Source organism: Salvia splendens, chromosome 19 (assembly GCF_004379255.2).
Source record: "Salvia splendens isolate huo1 chromosome 19, SspV2, whole genome shotgun sequence".
Classification (NCBI taxonomy): Eukaryota; Viridiplantae; Streptophyta; class Magnoliopsida; order Lamiales; family Lamiaceae; genus Salvia; species Salvia splendens.
In genome coordinates, this window is record NC_056050.1 from 25,735,516 (window position 1) to 25,756,017 (window position 20,502).

Below are 20,502 nucleotides of genomic sequence, written 5' to 3' on the forward strand. Positions count from 1 at the left end.
TTATGCACGCATATATGACATCGGCGATGACCTCCTTGTACCAGAAACGAGCCGACCCTTTCACAATTGCCCACCGTGATTGGATCACCCCAAATGCCCGCTCGACATCCTTCCGCGCCGCCTCCTGCTTTTGCGCAAATAAAACCCTCTTCTCACCAATTGGGCAACTGACCGTCTTTAGAAAAACTGGCCACCGTGGGTAGATGACATCGGCCAAGTAGTACATCATATAGTATTGGCGTCTGTTCGATATGTTCGTGTGCACAACTGAATGAGAAACGAGATTTAAATAGAAAATCAAAACCGCGTGCCATCGTCCGCGACCTCCACAATGGGGCGGACGATGGCGCGGACGATGACCATCGTCCGCGCTATCCTCCGCGACTATCGTTCGCGCCCTATGGCACGCACCCGCAATGGGTGCGGACGATGGATGGCGCGGACGATGCGCGCCATCGGGCGTGCCATCGTCCGCCCATTGCGGATGCTCTTATAGAAGCCAAGAAAGACTATAAAACTAAAGTAAAACAATATGGAAAAAGGCTATAAGATTTTTACATTTGGGTCAAGGCGTGTGATTTTGAAACGAGGCGATTGTACTATTTTGCGCTAGAATCATCAGATCTTGACTTGTTTTTTTGGTGAATTTAACTGAAGAGAAGGAAAAGAGGCTCAATGATCAATATATTCTTGTAACGATTTACTCCAGGCTTAGGGATGTTAAGAGTAATCTTTGATAATATTATAATTATAATAAATAACTATTTCGTTGAAAGATAGTACTCCGTGCAAATGTAAAAAATGTTGTAAAAAATAAAGAAAGAGATATAGCAAATCTGCAAATGTTAATTAGTAGTAGTATAAATAAACAATTACTCCCTGCGTTATTTTGTCATCTGCTGATATTTTTTTATGGTACATATCACAGTTTGAAGTTTGTACATTATTTAGAGTTTGTATTTTAATACGACCCGCCTTCTATAATACTACTAGTTAAGAGCATCCACTATAGGGGCGGCGCGCCGGCCGGCCCGGAAACGCTGCTCAAGCGGCTATTTATAGTGGAAGAAGAGTCCGCCCCGGTGCGAACGCAATTTCGGGGGCGGAAGTGCCATCGCTGACTATTTGCCAAGGACGCGCCGGTCCCCGAGCGGCGCGGCGGTCGCCGGATTTTTAATTTTTATTCTATAAACTATGGATGTTTAATTTTGTGGAGGTTTAATTTTGTATAGGTTATGGAAACAAAATTTGGGGAAGATGAAGTGAAGAGAAAGGCAGAAATTTGGAGAAGATGAAGTGAAGAGGCCTGATGGAAATTTGGAAAAGATGAAGTGGAGAGAGAGGGGAAGATGAAGTGGAGAGAGATAGTGTGTGTATTAATTTATGTGTTAATTTTTTTAAAACACAAAATTGTATGGGAATAAATAAAATATATAATAAAATAAAATGAAAAGTGGCTAAAAAAAATAACCTCTATAGCTGCAGACATTTTTTTTATGGGAGCAGACGAATAAGAAGTGATTGTAGAAAAAAAAAAAAAAAAAAAAAAAGCGGCATTGCTATTGGTAGTGTCCGCTTTCTGTGAATGCTCTAATAATCAATAAAATAGAGAGAAGAAAAAGAATTAAAAACAACAGAAAAAAAGGAACGGCTCAGTAATGGGATTGATGGAGTACTTAATTAATTTATACAAATTCGATAAAATCATAAGGTATTACTGAAATAGGAGTAGTATTATTTCTAATTCCGTTGACGCAAGCAAACGAGGAAGAGAAAAGGGAAAAAAATGATGAAAATACTTTGAAATCGTTCCATCTTCTCCGCCCGAATTCGAAAAGCCGAGGTAATTCCTTAAAAACCCTAGATTCTACCTGTGATTGATCTTTGAGCTGGAGCTGTTAGCGTTTTTTATTTGCTTTGTGCACTGAATAGATCTTACAAGCATCTACAATTTCGTACTACTGTATGTCATTCACAAACCCTTATTTCTTTGTTGATTTATGCATTTTATTCCGAGAAACGTATTTCAGCGATCCGATGCATTGGATTTCGCAGCTACTCCAGCTCAATCTCCCAAATATTTTGGAATTTGTGAATTTTGATTGCATTTGCTTGCTGATTTGCAGACAGGGCGACTGTTTGTACGTTAAACGCGAGTGTTGAGGGTGTTTTTCCGGATACTGAAGTATCTGTGATTGAGTGTTGGAGGTTGGGAGAAGGATTATAGAAGGGGAGATTTGGGTAAAATTCCAAGAAAGGACGTCATGGGAGCTCTTATCCGCCATTTGTACCCGCAAAAAAAAATTTTCCAATGAAGGGAAAGACGCGAGCGCGTCTCGCGTGTATAAATATGAAACACGCGTCTCTCTCTCGCGTGTATAAACAAACACGCATCACCGTGTCGCGTCGTTGTTTATACACGCATGAGGCTCATGCGTGTTTGCCTCACACCTGAATTTCGTCGGAGAAAAATGGCTTTTACGGCCTTCATTGTAAGCTCCGCTCTCTGCAATTCATGCTTGTTTATGATTAATGTGCTCGATTGTTTTGTTTATGCTCGTCTTTGCAGCACTGTAACAATTTGTCGGAGTCACTCAAGTGCAAGGACAATGGGAGACCGGTGGTCCTCGGCCGCGATTCTAACGGTCGGCAGTCGCTGCGCTTCCAAGCTTCTTGACCACTTCCAATCAGTTCGTTGACGGCATCCTGGTTCCTAAAAGCGATACTCGTCTCCGCATTTTCTCAGGAACTGCCAATCCTTCTCTGTCTCAGGTCTCTGCTTCTTTATACACGCATGAGCCTCATGCGTGTATAAACAACGACGCGACGCATCACACGCGAGAGAGAGACACGTGTTTCATATTTATACACGCGAGACGCGCTCGCGTCTTTCCCTTCATTGGAAATTTTTTTTGCGGGTACAAATGGCGGATAAGAGCTCCCATGACGTCCTTTCTTGGAATTTTGCCGGGAGATTTGTGAATTTTCAGAGGAAAGGAATTTTGGGAAATACTATTAGAGATTGGTGGTGAGCTTTGGAAAGAGGAGTAATGTCGGAGACAAAATTGGAAGGACCGTCCGCACCTGTGTTGCGGTGAGATCCTTATGAGGTGCTTTCTGTTACTAGGGATTCGTCTGATCAGGAGATTAAGACTGCTTACAGAAAGCTTGCTCTAAAGTATGTGCTTTGCTTAACCTTTTTTTATCTGTTTCCATCTTCATATATTGTTTTTAGAAGCATTCTCAAATTTAGAGAGTTCAGTACATCTGCACATGTCGGTTATATGCTTTTCTGGCTACATTTTGAGTTTCTAAGTCGAATTTCTGAATTATTTTACTGCAAAATCTGATAAATTGTGCATTCACATGATTGAGTATTATTTTGCAAGTTGAAAACCTGCAAAATTTAATAAAATGCAAAATTAAGACTGTCATGGGATTTTTCGGTTTGATTAAAATAAAAAGGATTGAGCTCTCTATTGTTATTGGATCTTTTGAACATGCTATTCGATTTGGTTATTTCAACTTCAAATCAACTTTGGCCTCTTTCCCTAGAAACTACCACACAGAATGTGTCAACAAACTGTATATTTTGAACGTTCCTTGGAATTGTTAAGGACAAGTTTTTTGGGGTTGTCAGGTATCATCCGGATAAGAATGCTAACAACCCTGAAGCTTCAGAGCTTTTCAAGGAGGTTGCATATTCCTATAGTATTCTGGCTGATCCAGAGAAAAGGAGGCAATATGATAATTCAGGATTTGAGGTACTCCCTGTATTCTTGTTATGTTTTTTTAGTATTTTATACTACCGATAGTTATCACAAGATATACTCATTGAAAGAGTACCATGTTTTCACATAAGCCATATAGGTAATGTTCCAAACAGGTAGTTTATGTGTGTATTTATACCTGGACAGATGTTTGATGAGATCTCCTGCCAGAAATCCTAGCAACTCAAAGTTAAAAGCAATTAACTTCATATTCAGCCTGAGCGCTGTAACTTTTATAACAGAATGCTCATAATGACATAAAAAAACATCTGCAGCCAATATTTATACTTCAACATGGAAACAAAAATCACATGAAGTAAGTAGTAAAATGGAAATAGTTCAAAACTAAATATCACAAAGAAAAAAGAATCTGCGCCCTTAACTCCTTATCCAGCGACACAGCTTCTGCTCTTCTCTTTCTCTCAAAGGAAACCTTGGATATGGGGTTCTCAGCAAAGTTATATAAGAATTTATTTGCTTACCTTCATTTTGCGTCTTGTTTAGTTGATCATTATTTTTTCCATCACTTATGTGAGGGTATCTTTTAATTTCTGTGGTATCTGATATTGGTGATGATAAGGCCCTTGATGCTGAAGGAATGGACATGGAGATTGATTTGTCTAATCTTGGAACTGTCAACACAATGTTTGCAGCTTTGTTCAGGTTATACTCTTTACTGAGAATCTGATCTATACATATTGTTATTAACTTCCAAGCTTAGTATAATCTTTTCATTTGGATAGCAAATTGGGTGTGCCAATCAAGACTACAATTTCTGCCAATGTTCTCGAAGAGGCTTTGAATGGAACAGTTACAGTTAGACCTCTACCTATTGGAACTTCTGTCAGCGGAAAGGTGTGTAATCCTCTTACCAGAAAAAAATCTAGTCATAATGCTACTCTCTTCCTTCCCTGTCTTTATGTTTAATCTAACTGCTCTATTACCCGATGATTTATAAACAGGTTGAGAAACAGTGTGCTCACTTCTTTGGTGTAACTATCAGTGATGAACAAGCAGAGTCAGGAATAGTAGTTAGAGTGACATCAGCTGCCCAAAGCAAATTTAAGGTACCTTCCTACTCTGTGCTATCTGTAACGGAGAGAAACACTTGTTCTTATTTCTACTTATCCCTTATCTTGTAGTAGTACTTAGCTGGAGTTTACTTCATGTTTCATTTTCCTTTACGCCTTTTCAGAGGCTCCTATCTATGTTTGAAAGTAACTGTAATAAGGCTTCAAATATTTAAGATATGGCCTTATTCTTACTGAAAAAGGTTATAAAAAGTGTCATCTATCACTTTTTCTCTTGTTCTAATAAATATATTATAGTTTCTTTCTAATGCTTCTGTTACATGTATTTTCAGCTCCTTTACTTTGAACAAGATGCAAATGGGGGATATGGTTTGGCATTGCAGGTAATTTTAACTGCCAGTTCTATGTTTATGATTGTGTTGCTATTTGTTAATCTTGACTTTATCCTGTTTCCTATGGATTTAAAAATTCACCATCTTGGTGATGTGCTTTCATATCAATTGAACTTCAAAAATCAAGGCTGCTTAAGATGAATTTCATACATTTTTTTTTCTAAACTTTTGTCATCCAACTATGATGTTATCTTTTGAGCTCTACTTTCAGAACAATAGTTAGAGCATAAATGACTTCCTAGTGGAGAATTGTAGCGTTTGATGACTTGTACCACTATTAATACAGGAAGATAGTGAAAAGGCAGGCAAAGCTACGTCGGCTGGAATGTACTTCTTACATTTTCTAGTGTATAGGATGGATTCAACTATAAATACGGTATGTACACTCTCTGTTCCCTTAACTTAAGGCCTCATATTCTACAATTTCATTTATGAATACTTCTTGGTCATGTAGTTGGCAATGGCTAAGGACCCAGAAGCTGCTTTCTTTAAAAGACTGGATGACCTTCAACCTTGTGAGGTCTCAGAACTCAAAGCTGGAACTCATATATTTGCTGTATATGGTTTGAACTTCTAATGTCATCCTTGTTTGTATTTCTTGGCATTCAAATCCGAATATTACAGTTTGCTTTATACAAAGCACGAACTCATTGGGGATTATGTTGTGTGATTCTTGCAGGAGACAACTTTTTCAAACCTGCTACATATACAATTGAGGCCCTTTGTGCAAAGACGTATGAGGATACAACAGATAAGCTTAGGGATATTGAAGGCCAAATTTTGAGGAAGAGAAACGAGTTACGGCAATTTGAGACAGAATATAGGAAGGTATTTCTTTGTTCCTGTTTATAATTATTTTAGTTAAGAGTTTTGGATGTATTTCTCAACACATGACCACTAGTCATCTTTATTCTTTTCAGGCACTGGCACGATTTCAAGAAGTCACTAACAGATATACTCAGGAAAAGCAGGCTGTAAGTTTGCATTTCGAGATTCCTTCTAAGTTCTTGTTTCTTGTCTGGCTAAGTTCTAAACTCTGAAGCTTATTTCCCTTTACATTTCGTTAAAGTTGTTTAGTTATTTGAGAATATTGCTATTTTCTATGTGACAGGAAGGATATTAGTGAGTCTTTTTGTAATTAATCTGACTTTGAGGTTTTCCTAATTATCTTTGAGCTGGTCACAGATATGCAGTGACTCAGTGGGCAGGCAGGTCCTTTTTTAGGTGTTTGGTGGGGACAGGGTGTTCTGTCAGTTTCTCGAACGTTAATGCCAATGTTCTGAAGCCTTTGTTTTTCTATGAACAAAATCGGAATTGGACCACTGCCCTTTGATACTCACTAATAGAAGAGGGGCCTCTGAGATCCATTTTCAGTGTTTCTATGATTCTATCTGAAACCTTCTGTTTCAGTAGGATTAATTGAGTTGTTTTCACCCCCAAATTTGTGCTCTATTTTACCTTGTCTCCATCTGTATCTTTTCATATTTTCTCTTGGTTCGAGCCTTTTTAGCTAACTCGTACGACAACTCTAATTTACTTACCGACTTATGTTGCCCCTTTTTATATTCTCTCCATTTTTATGGTATTTGCTTCGACAGGTTGATGAGCTGCTAAAACAAAGAGATACCATCCACTCTTCTTTCACTGTTTTAAGGACTGTTTCTTTCCCAGCAAGTGTACATTTTAGCAATGGAAGTAGCAGCAAACTCGCAGAAGATTATGAATCCGAGAGTCGAGGTGAAGAGGGCAGTTCAGATTCGAAGGATAAATCTTCAAAGAAGAAATGGTTCAACCTTAACCTCAAAGGTTCCGACAAAAGGTGAACTGTACTGGAGCTACCTCTATACCTGCTTTCCGAGGTTTGAAGTTCATTCTCTCCATGTTTTACGCGTCTCAGTTTTCTGTCTATATAAGGCTCACCCCTTATTATATCGGTGGAGTTACATCTATTCTTGAGTATGTCTCCTTATGGTTGGTCTGTCAAATTATTGCTGTAAAATGTAAGTAATTAGGTCTCTATTCATGGAGCTTTTCGTCGCCCGATGTTGGAGCTGGGATAGTATGTAGAATAGTCGATTTAGAGCATCCGCAATGGCGCCCGTCCCGACGGACGTCTGACCGGCGTGCCGGACATCTGCGCAGGACGTCCGCCATTGTGCAAAGGTGACGCGGATACGGACGTCCGCTGCGAACACCGGAGTTCCGCGGCGTTCCTGGGACGTCTGTCTCGACGTCCTTGCGGACGTCTGCCATTGCGTTGACCCCACGGACGTCCGCGTGGACGTCCCGATAATTATATATTTTTTTCTGAAAATTCTATAAATACGGCTCGTTGAACTTCATTTCATTCGCACCACTTGTATTAACGAGTATCTCTCTCTATCAGAAATTATATTTCCGAATGAATTTTCTACACAGCTCGACCCCAGCCAGGGGCTGCCGCCCCTTGGACCCCGCAACTCGGGAGCGCTGCCCTCAAACCCCGTCTAATCATAATGAATTCAAACAAGCGTGCACTCCGCACTTCCAAACTTATATGATGTCTCATTATGACAATATTGATCAATTAAGTTAATCCAATTACACTAAAATAACCAACACGACATGCGCCAAAAACAAGACAATATTCGACTCCAGAACGATATAATTGAAGAAGTATGGCAGCGGAGGGGTCGTTGTTGATGGAATTTGTATTTATTGAAGTGTAATTTTTTAGTTTTTTTTGTTGAAATGTACCTTTCTTTTTTTATTTAATGAAATTTTTATTTCGTAATCGTGGTGAATTTTAATTTCGTAAATTGTTTAATTTGGTGAATTTGTGAATTTTTATTATTGTGGGAAGTCCGTCGGGATTTCCTTGGGGATGTTCGACTGTCCCTCACTGTGCAGTGGGAAGTCCTTATGACGTGGTAGAAGGTGTTTTTGAGATGTCTGCGGGGTATATTTGTTCTGGTTTCACTGTAACAGTAATTTTGTTTGCAGACTCAATTCTTCGCTTTTTTCAGTTGCATTTGGCACAAGGTTTTCCAAATATTATTATGCTTGTTGCAGGAGCAAATTGAATCCTTGGATTAAATATTCAAATCCAAATCAAGAATTTTCTTTATTTTAGCCCATTTTATTTGGTTCAAGAGTCGTGTGATTATTAAAAGTGCTTTGACATAGCCTTTAAAAGATTATGACATAAATTTTTGTTTATTATTTATTATGAATGGTGACTAGATTTCCAACTCTTTCTTCAATTCTTTATGTAGTTGTACCATATTTTCTGGATTTTGTTGCTCTTTTCTATCATTCTTGTCCTTTTTAAGATCGGATTTATCATCTATGTTAATTAATATAGGTTTGACGAATTTGGTTTTGCAGTTTGTCTAGCGTGACACCAAAGTTTTGATGTTACATTATTGTTATTTGGTATTGGGATTTGCTTTTGGTATGCAATAATGTAAATGTCAATAGTTTTTTATACACACACCAATATAATATCACATGAAGCTAATAAAAAGGGGATAAGATAGAAAATTAATAATAATTTTCTTTGCATTATTGCTAAGCTTTATTATTTTAGTGAGATTAACCGATTTGAGAGGGTAATTAAGCTAATATATTGGTACTTCAGAAATATGCCCTAAACAATGGCAGATGGACAGGAAATCCAGTAAATGAATTAATCATTTATTTAAACTCCATCTTATGTTATCTGATCCTATATTTGTAGAAAAAAACATTGTTTAGCCCCAAAAATTAGATGTACTATATAAGTATATAGTGTTTTCCCGACATGACCTAATCACAAGAATAATTAACTTGTAACTACATTATTAGTTAATAAAAATAATTGGTAGGAAACTTGCTATTTTGACTTAAATTGAAACTTGCATCTCAATTGCAACATCGGTTGCCCAACTCATTAATCATCTTGTTTTGAAGAGCATTTTATAACTAAAAATCTATTTATGTAAGTCTTTCTCCATGACATAGTTCTTCACATGCAAGCGCACGTACGCACATGTGCAAGTTTTTAATTTAGAGAAAAGAGATCACATATACATACAAAGTACTAATAAAATATGGAACAAGGGTTCAAGAATAGTACTACTATATATAGTAGAGTTTGAAACTATTACGCGGGCTGGGTATTGTCTTATTCATAGAAGTGTACCTGACATGTGAAAGAAAAATCAACCAAAATCTAATGCAGTTCATCCCAAAATCAACCGATGATAGAAGGAGATATTTTAAGTCTATTTCTTTTCACTTCTCATTTTCTATATGGGATGCTTCATTCATTGAAGTGTACCTCATTACAAAAAAACTGACTTTAGCAAGTAGTAATAATTTTCTCGACAATTAGGAATAACACTGTTATATCGAGTGATTGTTGAACAATGTATTTGCTCATTATGGTAAGTTGGTAACATTTACCAAGTGATAGTGTACCCAATACATCATCGAAAACAAATATGCTCAGTAATTGCTAGAAAATCCCGTCGAAATTTCATTTATCACTGTTGCTCCCAAAGAGCTCGGAAAGTATTATGTGCTCAGTGAATACTCGCATGTTGCTAGGTAAATGTTACTCGCAAAAGACCGTAGTTATAGTAATGACACGTAAAAGGAAGATAATCTAATACTAGTGAGGTTCCATCCGAAACTAATTGGTGATATGAGATGTAGCTCACTAGATACTTTACTGTACGACACAACTCAAATATATATGTCCAATCAACAAGAATTAAAGATCAATGCTCAGGAAAAACCGCTGCCCATGTATATAGATATAGATGATTAGATGGTAACACTATTTTCTCCTCTATATATAATTCTAAACTGTCCAATTAGCTTTTATTTTGTCCGGTATATATAATTCTAAACTGCCCAATTAGCTTTAATCAAGGAACATTTTTATGTAATTAATCCCAATGACATGTGCAAGTGTCCCCCAACAAATGTGTTTTGAGTTTACATCTAATGTGGTTTTTATGTTGCCGTCTAAATGTCCACTTTGTTAGCAACCCTAAGCACATTTTATTTGTCTTATTACACGTACTATCTCCCTACCCAACCCCACCCCACCCCACCAACAAAAACTCTTAATTAGTAGATCTAAATTCACGGGACTTTAATAAGATTATTTAAATAATAAAAGCCCAAATATTGGAGTTCACTGTCAAATGTATTAAAAATATGGTAGACATTCTTGACTGTAATCTAGGCTTCGGCCAAGTTATTACACAATTAATTAAGTTCACGATTGTTTAAGTGTTGACATGTGTATTAAACTACAAATAAGGGATAGAGTCACATATCACATGACTTAAAGCAAACTCCACCAATCCCACAACTTTATTGTATTCAATTTGTAGTAGGTTAGAATCACTTGGAATACTTATTTGGAGGACTCATTACTCCTATGAAAGAACACATCAGATTTCTGGTCAACGTAATTTAAAAAAATATCAATTATATCATAAATTTGATACTCCATCCGTCCAGAGTTACTTGCGTCATATTCCATTTTAGGTTGACCCAAGTTACTTGAGTCATTTATCTTTTTGGCTAAAAACAAAACATATAATCACACTTACTTTATTCTTTCTTTTATTTTATCCTCTCTCTTCTCTCTTACTTTATTCTCTCTTCTACTTTATTTAACTCACTAAACACAACTTTCTTAAATCCCGTGCCGAAAAGAAACGCTTCAAGTAAGGTGAGACGGAAGAGTACTTTTTAATTACTACTATTATATAATCTTAGATTTAAGAAAAACTAATATGATATGGTAGATGGAAAATATTGTGCGGATAAAGTGTTCGACTACTTAAAAACTTTATATCTTTAGTGAGCCTCATCTTAATTTTTACACATTTACACATCTAGTCAGTAAATTCAAATATACAAGATGTCGAATTTTATTTGTCGTGAGACAAGTGAAAAAAATGTCAAAATTATAATATATTAGGTCATTTTTTAAGATTACAAAATTGACCAAACTTTATATATTTTCCACCATTTCACCTATATATTTTATGTTTCAATCTTCTTCATTTGTGCATGTTACGTGTATAATATTTATATACGTTGATAAAAAGATAAAACAATGGATTTCAAACGATTCTATTTGAGTCAGCCCCACATAAGTAAATGGTTAATTTAACTATGCTTTTGAACATATCCATAAAGGGTGATTACAACTTGGAAACTAAGTCTTATATCACACTGTCTTTTCCTTTTCTCTTTAATCCTTTTTGGATCTTTCCAATGTCATGGCTGTAAAAAGGGAACAAAGATGATTAGAAAAGTTAATGGTTGTATTATGATAGGATCATGTTTGAAATAATCTTTTCTTGATATTGATTGAAGAAGCTCTCATTGGTTTAGTTGTCTTGACAAACACATTTAGTGGGCCATATTCCGATTCAGGCAATCTAGAATAATAATTATCTAGAATTACTTCAATCAACACCAAGAAAAAAAGCATGATTATGGTCCTTAAAAAGCATTTTCCAATCGGTGATGGAAACCATTAACCACAATGAAAAGCCCCTAATCATGTTTAATAATTAAGTGCATTAGTAGATTAATCAACAAGCTTGTGAAGAAGTTGATTGGACAAGCTTGCTAGCTTATTAAAACACTCAATATTTATGTCTTTTAATTACTCAATATTTAAGTTTTTTTAAACCATATATCGTTTGTACTTCCTTCTATATATTAAACACAAATCAAGATATATCAAACCCACAATTTCATGCAAATAGTGGGTCACATAAAACCTATTTTAAAGTATAAAATTTAGAAATTAAAAAAAATCAAAAGCATGTTTCTACACTAAAGAGGATTTCTACCGAATCTCAATTTTCAATGGAAAATCACCTTACATTGTGTTAATGATGATATAAATGAGTACAATAATTATACGAAGACAATATATCTAAATCATCTATATCTATCTATCTATCTATCTATGTTTAGATATATCAACGTGCAATAGGTTCTTAGGTTCTTATAATAGTTTAAGTTTAGACAACAACATGTTTTTCCCTATAAGAATGGGGCGGCCATGTGCTTGTATTTTTTTTCTCTAATCTTGACTATATTTTAGCCTCAAACAATCTTGTCTTATTGTATATATCATGATTCAAAATTAAGTGTTGCAGAATTTTGGTTGGGCCGGTTCTTTGTTTCCCACAAAGACTAAATTTTCTACTTTTAATCTAAAAAGGGCAAAATGTGGAAAAATTGTGAAATCTGGTCAAATTCTGGTTAATCCCGCAATTTTAACATTCAAATGACAAAACTACGAAGTTTGGATTTGTTCGCAATTATTTCTAGATGAAAAAATCTAGTCGCCTACATGTAATATCGTATTATTGATATTTTTAACTAAATGACACAATTTTTTCTTTATAAATAAACGATACTATCTTTTAACTCATTTGGTCGTGACATCCAAGTATGATTTTCGGATGGCAAATCAGATACAATTTCACAAAAAAAATACAGTATGTAATAATTGCGATAAATCCAAATTTCAATGTTGTCTGACAAATCATAATTTGACCTAAGGTCATGATTTTTCTGAAAATGTGCTCTAAAAATAAAGTGAAAATATGGGATTGTGCTATAACTTATGATTGGGTCCGCCTACCTATGATATCTATGCACACTATATTGCATTAAGAAAAACAAAAGTTGCAAGATTTTTGGTCTAGATTCACTATTTTTATGTCATAATTTGAAGGAATATGAAAAGTAGTAACTTTCTTTTGTTGTAACTTTTACACCACCTAAGTAAAACCAATAGATTTATGGAATTAGTTGAATCATATGCAGGTTCACGAAAAGACCATAAAGCATGAGATTTGAGATTTAAATCAACACTACACGATTTCTACAACTTTATACAAATTTGAGCAAAGATTCGAGTTTTAAGCAATTCTTGAAAGTCTAAGCAAACTTGTACATGTTAATTAAACTTCCAATTTAAATTGGTTGTCTTTATCTAGATTTGCAAATGTCAAACCAACTTCTTGAGCCCCTAGTATAAGTGATCATATATTAACTAGGGTTTCCTAGCTAATATATATGTATATATATAATCATTGGATCCATGTTCTCTTAATTAGACGACAAGTTTATATCTATATAGATAGATAGATAGGTTTTTGTAAAAAAATATTTTTCTATTGTAGGATTCCTAACTACAATTCCTAAATCTATTGCCAAAAAACTTCTCAACTATAGATAACTCAATAATATATTTCTCTTGTGTTTCGAGGTGGAACTCTGATTAGGTTTAGCTTAGGTGGTAATGGGACAAAAGCAAGTGACCTTTTTAAATTTATGTCTCTATTTGTATTCTAACTAAATAAAATTGAATTCATTGCACTTGGAACAAATTGATAATTCAGTTAATTCTTTATTTTGCAGATAGTTCACAACTTCACATGATTTTTTCGAAGTATTATGACATTATAAATGTCATTAAATTTTATTGTGGCAGCCATGCAGTATGTCACAAAATAAAAAAAAATGTCACTAAATTTAGTGACTTTAATTAAGGATAATTTAGCTACCATATGTAAATATGTAGCTAACGAGTGGTTCCGGTGAGAAATTTTTTATAATGAGAATTTTGAGAACTGAAAACCATATTAGTTCTCGAATACATTAATATCAGTTACTTATATTGAATCAGAAATTAATATTCATGAATCAACAACTGATATTGAGTAAAAAATAATACTTCCTTCGTCCCATAATAGATGTCACACTTTCTTTTTTAGTTTGTCCCACAAAAGATGTCAAATTTCTTTTTTAGAAAAAGTTCTCTCACATTTATATAAATCTACTATTTTCTTTCACCACCTAACACACAAAACAACATCTCCTAAAATCTCGTGTCAAACTCTAACTATGCCATCTATTATGAGACGGAGGGAGTAATATGTTTTGTGATGTCAACTGATATCTATATATTTGCGAACTGGTATAATTTTGTGTTTTGACTTTAAGAAAAATTCTGTCAGTATCAATAGCTATTTTTATTAGATGTAAAAGGGTAACTATTTTTTGTGATATAATATAATAGATTAAAATATGGTAGTAGAGCAGAGTTTCACACACACCCACATGTGTGTGAGTGTGTAAATTTGAAGCACTTCTCTCTCCCTCATGATGTAGTATTGTAGTTAGTAAGATTCTAATAGATCTTTCCCATTGAAAGCAAAGACAAAAGGCTAAAACAATATGGATTTCAACGTAAATCACGCAAACAAAATCAACAAGAATTCATCATCACCACGTAATCCACTCCACTTAACATCTTATCAAAACTCATACTCTTTCACACATGATTCACGAACACATTCATGAAACATAAAATTTACGTATGTAAAAATACTAATGTCGGCATCAAATTTGAATTTCCACTAAGATTATCATATTTAATTAAGATACGGTAAGAGTATATATAAAGTTTTGAATTTCCACACTAATCATACGAAAGATATGATGATTCACTTGTACAATTCGATATTTACCTTAAATTTGTCAAAATACACATTTTTTAGTTGTTACACATTAAAGTGTGGGGTAGATTATTTACCCACCATTCATGTTATAATAAATCTTAATTAATGATTGAAAAGCCATAAAACCAATCCAAGAAAAGAGTGGGGTAGAGTATTTAAATGACTTAAAATGATTTTCGACTATATGGCAAAACATGACCTAAAATGTGTTATTTAGTAAAAAATTACCTAAAACATGTTCTTATTGATCATATTTTAATTTGTTTATTTTGCTTTTCTACCAAACTTTTCCTAATGATATTACTAATATATTGCTTTTATTTTCTGCCAATTTTCTTTAAAGGAACACTGGCGCTGACTGAATTCCTGAGTTTAGATTGATAAACACACAAAACAATGTTGTTTGTACAAAGACATTCTTGCTCATTTATGCACAACTCAGTGTAATGAAGAGAGAGATGGGCTTCACGATATCTCTAATCATGAATAAATTTAATAAAATTAAACTAAGTATAATACTACTCTTTCCGTCCTATAATAAGAGTCCATTTTTGCCATTTTAGTCCATTCCAAATAAAAAATCCACTTTCACTTTGATTATAAAATGGTAACCAGGTCTCATAAATAACATTTTATTACTCCCTCCATCCCACGTTACTTGATTTAAGAAAGTTGTGTTTAGTGAGTTAAGAAAGTTGTGTTTAGTGAGTTAACTAAAGTAAATGAGAGAATAAAGTAAGAGAAAAAAGAGAGAGTAAAATAAAATAAAGAGTAAAGTAGGTGAGATTAGATGTTTTGTTTTTAGTCAAAAATAGAAATGACTCAAGTAACTTGTAATAACCCAAAAAGAAATACGACTCAAGTAACTTGGGACGGAGAGAGTATAAAATTAATGTATATAAAAGTGAGATTCATACTCTGCTCACTTTTTCAGCCTATTCATGTGGGGTACGTATGAAATTATCCAACAAATTCTGATGTCTAATTAAATGCAAATTTGCTACTTAATTGTCCAACAAATTCTGGTATACTTCATAATAAGTGGTTTATGACAAGAAATTTAATGCTATACTTTCTTCTCCATGTATCTCCAAGACAGGTCAAGCACAAGGGCGGCATGAAGTAGAAGTTAGGTAAATACTAAATACCTTACAAATTTAACTGAAGTTTGGTAGTACTTATTCAATGAGATTATATTTAATGATGATAAATTGACAGAAAAATCACTAAATTTAGGTAGTTTCTAATTAATCCCATGATATTAAAAATATCTAATTATATCATAACATTGACAATTTTCTCAATCAGTATGGACAATTTGTCAAAAATATGATATAATCAAATATTTATTAGAATTGACTATAATTTTTTGACAATTTGGCTTTATTACTAAAGTCCCTTTTTAGAAAATGAATGATGAATATAATATTGGATAGCATTAATTCTCAAAGCTGGCCAAACAGTGCTACAGTTGCACCATAGGAAAGATTCATTTGTGGTGTTTCCACTTTTGAAATCTTGTGGATTGCCAAATCTTGCAATATAAATAACCTATATATTATTTTAATGTTTTTTTTATCTTGGACTTTTCACTGATGCCCAGTTGTTTGCTTCAAATAATGGATGATTATAAATATATAGATAGGTCTGATTTTGAATGTTGGCTAGCAAGAAAGTGGTATATGTATAGTAACACAAAAACAAGGGGCAAACTCAATCATTTGATACTGCAAAGCTCACATGCATCACATTCTTCACTCCACTCCCCACACACTATAGTCTATACATATAAATCAGAGGCTCCACAAATTAATTAGCATTCTACTCCTACTTTTTTCCCTTGGTCTCAATATTATAAGGCTAGCACAATATATTTTCATTTTTCCACAATACAAATCATTTTTGCCGATCTTCTAAGATAGACAAATTGTTTATGGGGAAAACCCTATATAATAGAAACAACGATTTATGCATAATTATTGACGAATTGTGACGTGTATTAGTTTATAATAGGGAAAAGTTAATTGTCTTTAAATACACGAACCATATCCAAAATTTGATGTTTAATTCACTTCATTTTATTGATTAAAAATACACCATCTTTTAATTTTTTGATATTTGACATGAGTCTAAATTTCTTTGGAATGGGATGATAATTTTAAAGGTGCCATTGAAAAGCTCTTAACGATAGCTTTGTAATGGTACAAGAATTTAGATTATGCAAAAACAAGAAAAGATACAGTTTCATCTCATCACTTTCAGTGACAAAAACTCAATACTAGATTGTCATTAAAATCTATCATTGGGAGATTTCAACAACACATTAGGATTGCCATCTTACATAAAATTTGAGTTTATTGGCCAACAAAACTTATACTCAATCCACATTCCAAAATATTAAAAGCTCATTATTTTTATTAAGAAAATATATCAAGTGAATTATGAAGTACTCTTTTTTTCGTCTGCTCACGATTAATTGTCTCATTTACTTTTTACCATTTTTTGGAATGAACCTTTATACTATTTCACTAATTTATCTTATTCCCCATTCCATTAACTTTTTTCAGCCACTTTCCACTACTTTCTAAAAATTAGGGTTGAGTATTTCGTGTCAATTAATCATGGACGGATGGAATAAAATTTAGTTATAATCTATGTATACACATATAAGAATATAACTAATCCAAACAAGAACCCTAAAAGTAAAAGGGCATTTATGTAACTTGACATGATAGTGTGTTGAAGAGAAGGTGAAACTAAGAAATAAAATGATGTTGATATATCGACTAGTGCAATCTATTGGATTCCTTAAAATGTTTGTAGGGTATATTTCCAACTCTCTCTTTCTCACACACACACACACACACACACAAATTTACTTGTATAAATGCCCCACACATACAATAATCCCCTTATAAAACAAAACCCCCCATAGCTTCCTCTTGCTCTCTAAACACACATTTATTATACTCCCTTCGTTCCAAGCTACTTGCTTCATATTCCATTTTAGTACAGCATGACGGGGGTGGACTACGAAAACAAGCCATCATGCAACAATACCGCCCCCTTAAAACTCTTCGGCTTCCACGTCACCGAAGAGGAAGACCAAGAAGAGGACTCCTCCGCCGCCACGCGGCCGGATCCCCCCGGTGGCCGCCGATACGAGTGCCAATACTGCTGCCGCGAGTTCGCCAACTCGCAGGCCCTCGGCGGCCACCAAAACGCCCACAAGAAGGAGCGGCAGCAGCTCAAGCGCGCCCAGATGCAAGCCACGCGCAACGCCGCCTTCTCCTACATGCGAAACCCCATCGTCTCCGCCTTCGCCCCGCCCTCCCACCTCCTCTCCCCCTCCCACTCGCCGCCGCCGTGGGTGTATGCCCCACGCGCCCCGCCCCCCTTCCACGTGTCGCACGGATGCGTCTTCTCCGCGGGCCCCTCCGCCTCCAGCGGGCCTAGTGTTGGACCTTCTTCGAAGCCCATTTTGGGATATAATGGGCCGTCGCTGAGTAGATTTTCGAGTGATAATGGGCCTAGCTTTGACGATGGGTTTGGGCTGGATTTGCATCTCAGCTTGGCTCCAGCCGCGCCGTGAGGACTCTCTCGGCTTCAATCGGATATTTCTGTACATTTTTTTCTTCTGATTTATTGATTTATTTTTCTTCTTCTTCTCTCTAGCCATAAATATACTCCCCTCGTTCTAGTGATACATTTAAAAAAAATTAAAAAAAAAGTGCTCTCTTTACTTTAATTTTTCAACTTAACACTAGATAAAATTTATGTAATTAATTCGGAATTTGTGGGTCCCGCATTGTAATGTATTAAGTACTACATTCAATCCAATTGGTAGTTAGAGTTAAAAATTACTTCCAATAATAGGATTGGAAATATTAGTATAGTTTTGATGTCCTATACTATCTTCATTTCTTGTAAATTGGAACGTTTCTTTTAAATACAAGATTAAAGAAAACAATTTTAATGATTAAATATAGAGAAAATAAAATAATAAAGGGGAGAGACATATTATAAAATGTGTTTTTTATTATAACAAAAAATGATATAAATAACGCCGAGACAATTCAGAATAGAATACGATTCAAGTAACATAAGAATATATAGCAGTAGTCCATATAAAAGAGAAAGACATGGCATAATGATTTTCATGATATTGACAAAATTATTAACCACTTTCACTAAATTGACAACCCCACAAACTGAAGTATAGGTAGTTTAGTCATTATTGTCATCATTTTAATTTAGACTTATTCAATTCCACCTACACAAAAGAACAGTGTAGGGTTTTCAAGCTTTCATTCAAAGTTTAATTTTAATCCATTTTAAGTTTGTCTATGGAAACTTTTAATCCATTTTCAGTTTGTCTATGTGTTTCCATATTCGTCATATGTTTACAATACATTAAATTATTGAAGCTTCATTAATTAGAGTTGAAGGGTCTCATTGGATGCTTGCAAACGAGTACTTTAATAATGTGGCAGTCTGAATTAAATTAGTTAATTATTTCAACAACTACTTGAATTTGAGAAGAAAAGAGGTCAGATGTAGTTGGAAAAAAAAAATAATTGGGAAATAAATGATAGACACATAAAAGTATGTATATAGGTAGATGTGAGAAGCCAATGAGATTTATGTTTAAGGAAACTTAGGTGTAAGCACGAAAACAAGTTAATGCAATTCCAAGAATGAAGCATTTAAAAGTCTTATCTTTTTCAAGCTTTCCCACTTTTTTTTTATCATTTTTCTTTGGGTTAAAAGAATAAATAATAATATTAGCTATTTGAGAGGGGAACATGTTCAAAATGGCACCTTCTTTTTGGTGGAAAGTAAGATTTTTTTTAATAAATTTATGGTGTGTCTTAAGTCGGTGCCTTTTCATTGCATGCTCTAGCTTCATGTTGCCTTTAAAGCTTTAAATTTATGAAATTATGTTAGTAAGGAAGGATCCAAGAGCCATTTTATCGTGTGAATGTGAGAATCATCTTTAATTCTTCGATCACGAACATCAACGACGGTTGCATCACCTTGTCGGATGAATGCAATTGCATTCATCCGACATGTATGAATCTCGATTTTATATGCTCGTTGAAATTTTCTCACATCCTCATAATAAGAAGGCCTTTATGTGAACCATATTTACAAAAATTTACGAAATGCAATGACAATAATTAAGTTGGAAACTTACAATTTATTTCTCATTTAATAATTTCCATGCATAAAGTCTTTTTTCATCATATTCTTACATAATGGAAAGGATCGACTACACTATATCACTTAATTAATTAGGATATAGAAGTACACAATTTCCAAATATATATTCATAGTATGAAGTTGAGTGGTGATGATGAGAATAAGTAGGGACAAGATTAATATTTGAAATTATCAAAATAGGGCTACATGAGAATAAACATCAATAAATTATAAGGGATTTGCTTATAGATTATATGCATTTTCATGTCTTATAAAAAAATTGTGTGACAATTGACGAGCCGATCTTAGTGAAAAAGAAATAAAGGATTTACACAATCTGAGATTCTTGAAAGCTTGTGGACTTAGCAAGAAGTGTATTTTATTCAATCCTACGATATTTTTTTTGGAGATAATTTAACGTGATTTTTGTGTGCAAAGGAAATTTCAAGAAAATCCAATCCCATATTTATCCCACTGAAATAAATCGTACGACTAGCTGTTATTTGGGGCCCTATAGTTGCCCCCATTTTTATTTTACCCCCTAATCAAAGTTAGAATTGATGTGTGTGGA

General features: G+C 34.4%; 1 protein-coding gene and 1 pseudogene across 1 annotated transcript; both read left to right on the top strand.

Annotated features, from left to right (window-relative positions):
* The first annotated feature begins 1,631 nt into the window (after positions 1 to 1,631).
* On the top strand, positions 1,632 to 7,233 carry LOC121780002 (annotated as a pseudogene).
* A 10,337-nt stretch (positions 7,234 to 17,570) lies between these two features.
* Positions 17,571 to 18,395, top strand: LOC121778719 (zinc finger protein GIS3-like). The gene has a single exon (XM_042176120.1). The coding sequence runs from the start codon at positions 17,746 to 17,748 to the stop codon at positions 18,319 to 18,321; it is 576 nt and encodes a 191-aa protein (XP_042032054.1). The 5' UTR covers positions 17,571 to 17,745; the 3' UTR covers positions 18,322 to 18,395.
* The last annotated feature ends 2,107 nt before the right edge of the window (positions 18,396 to 20,502 follow it).

Excerpts from the sequence above, each read along its gene's own strand:
- LOC121778719 (XM_042176120.1), top strand. The coding sequence starts at position 17,746 with ATGACGGGGGTGGACTACGAAAACAAGCCATCATGCAACAATACCGCC.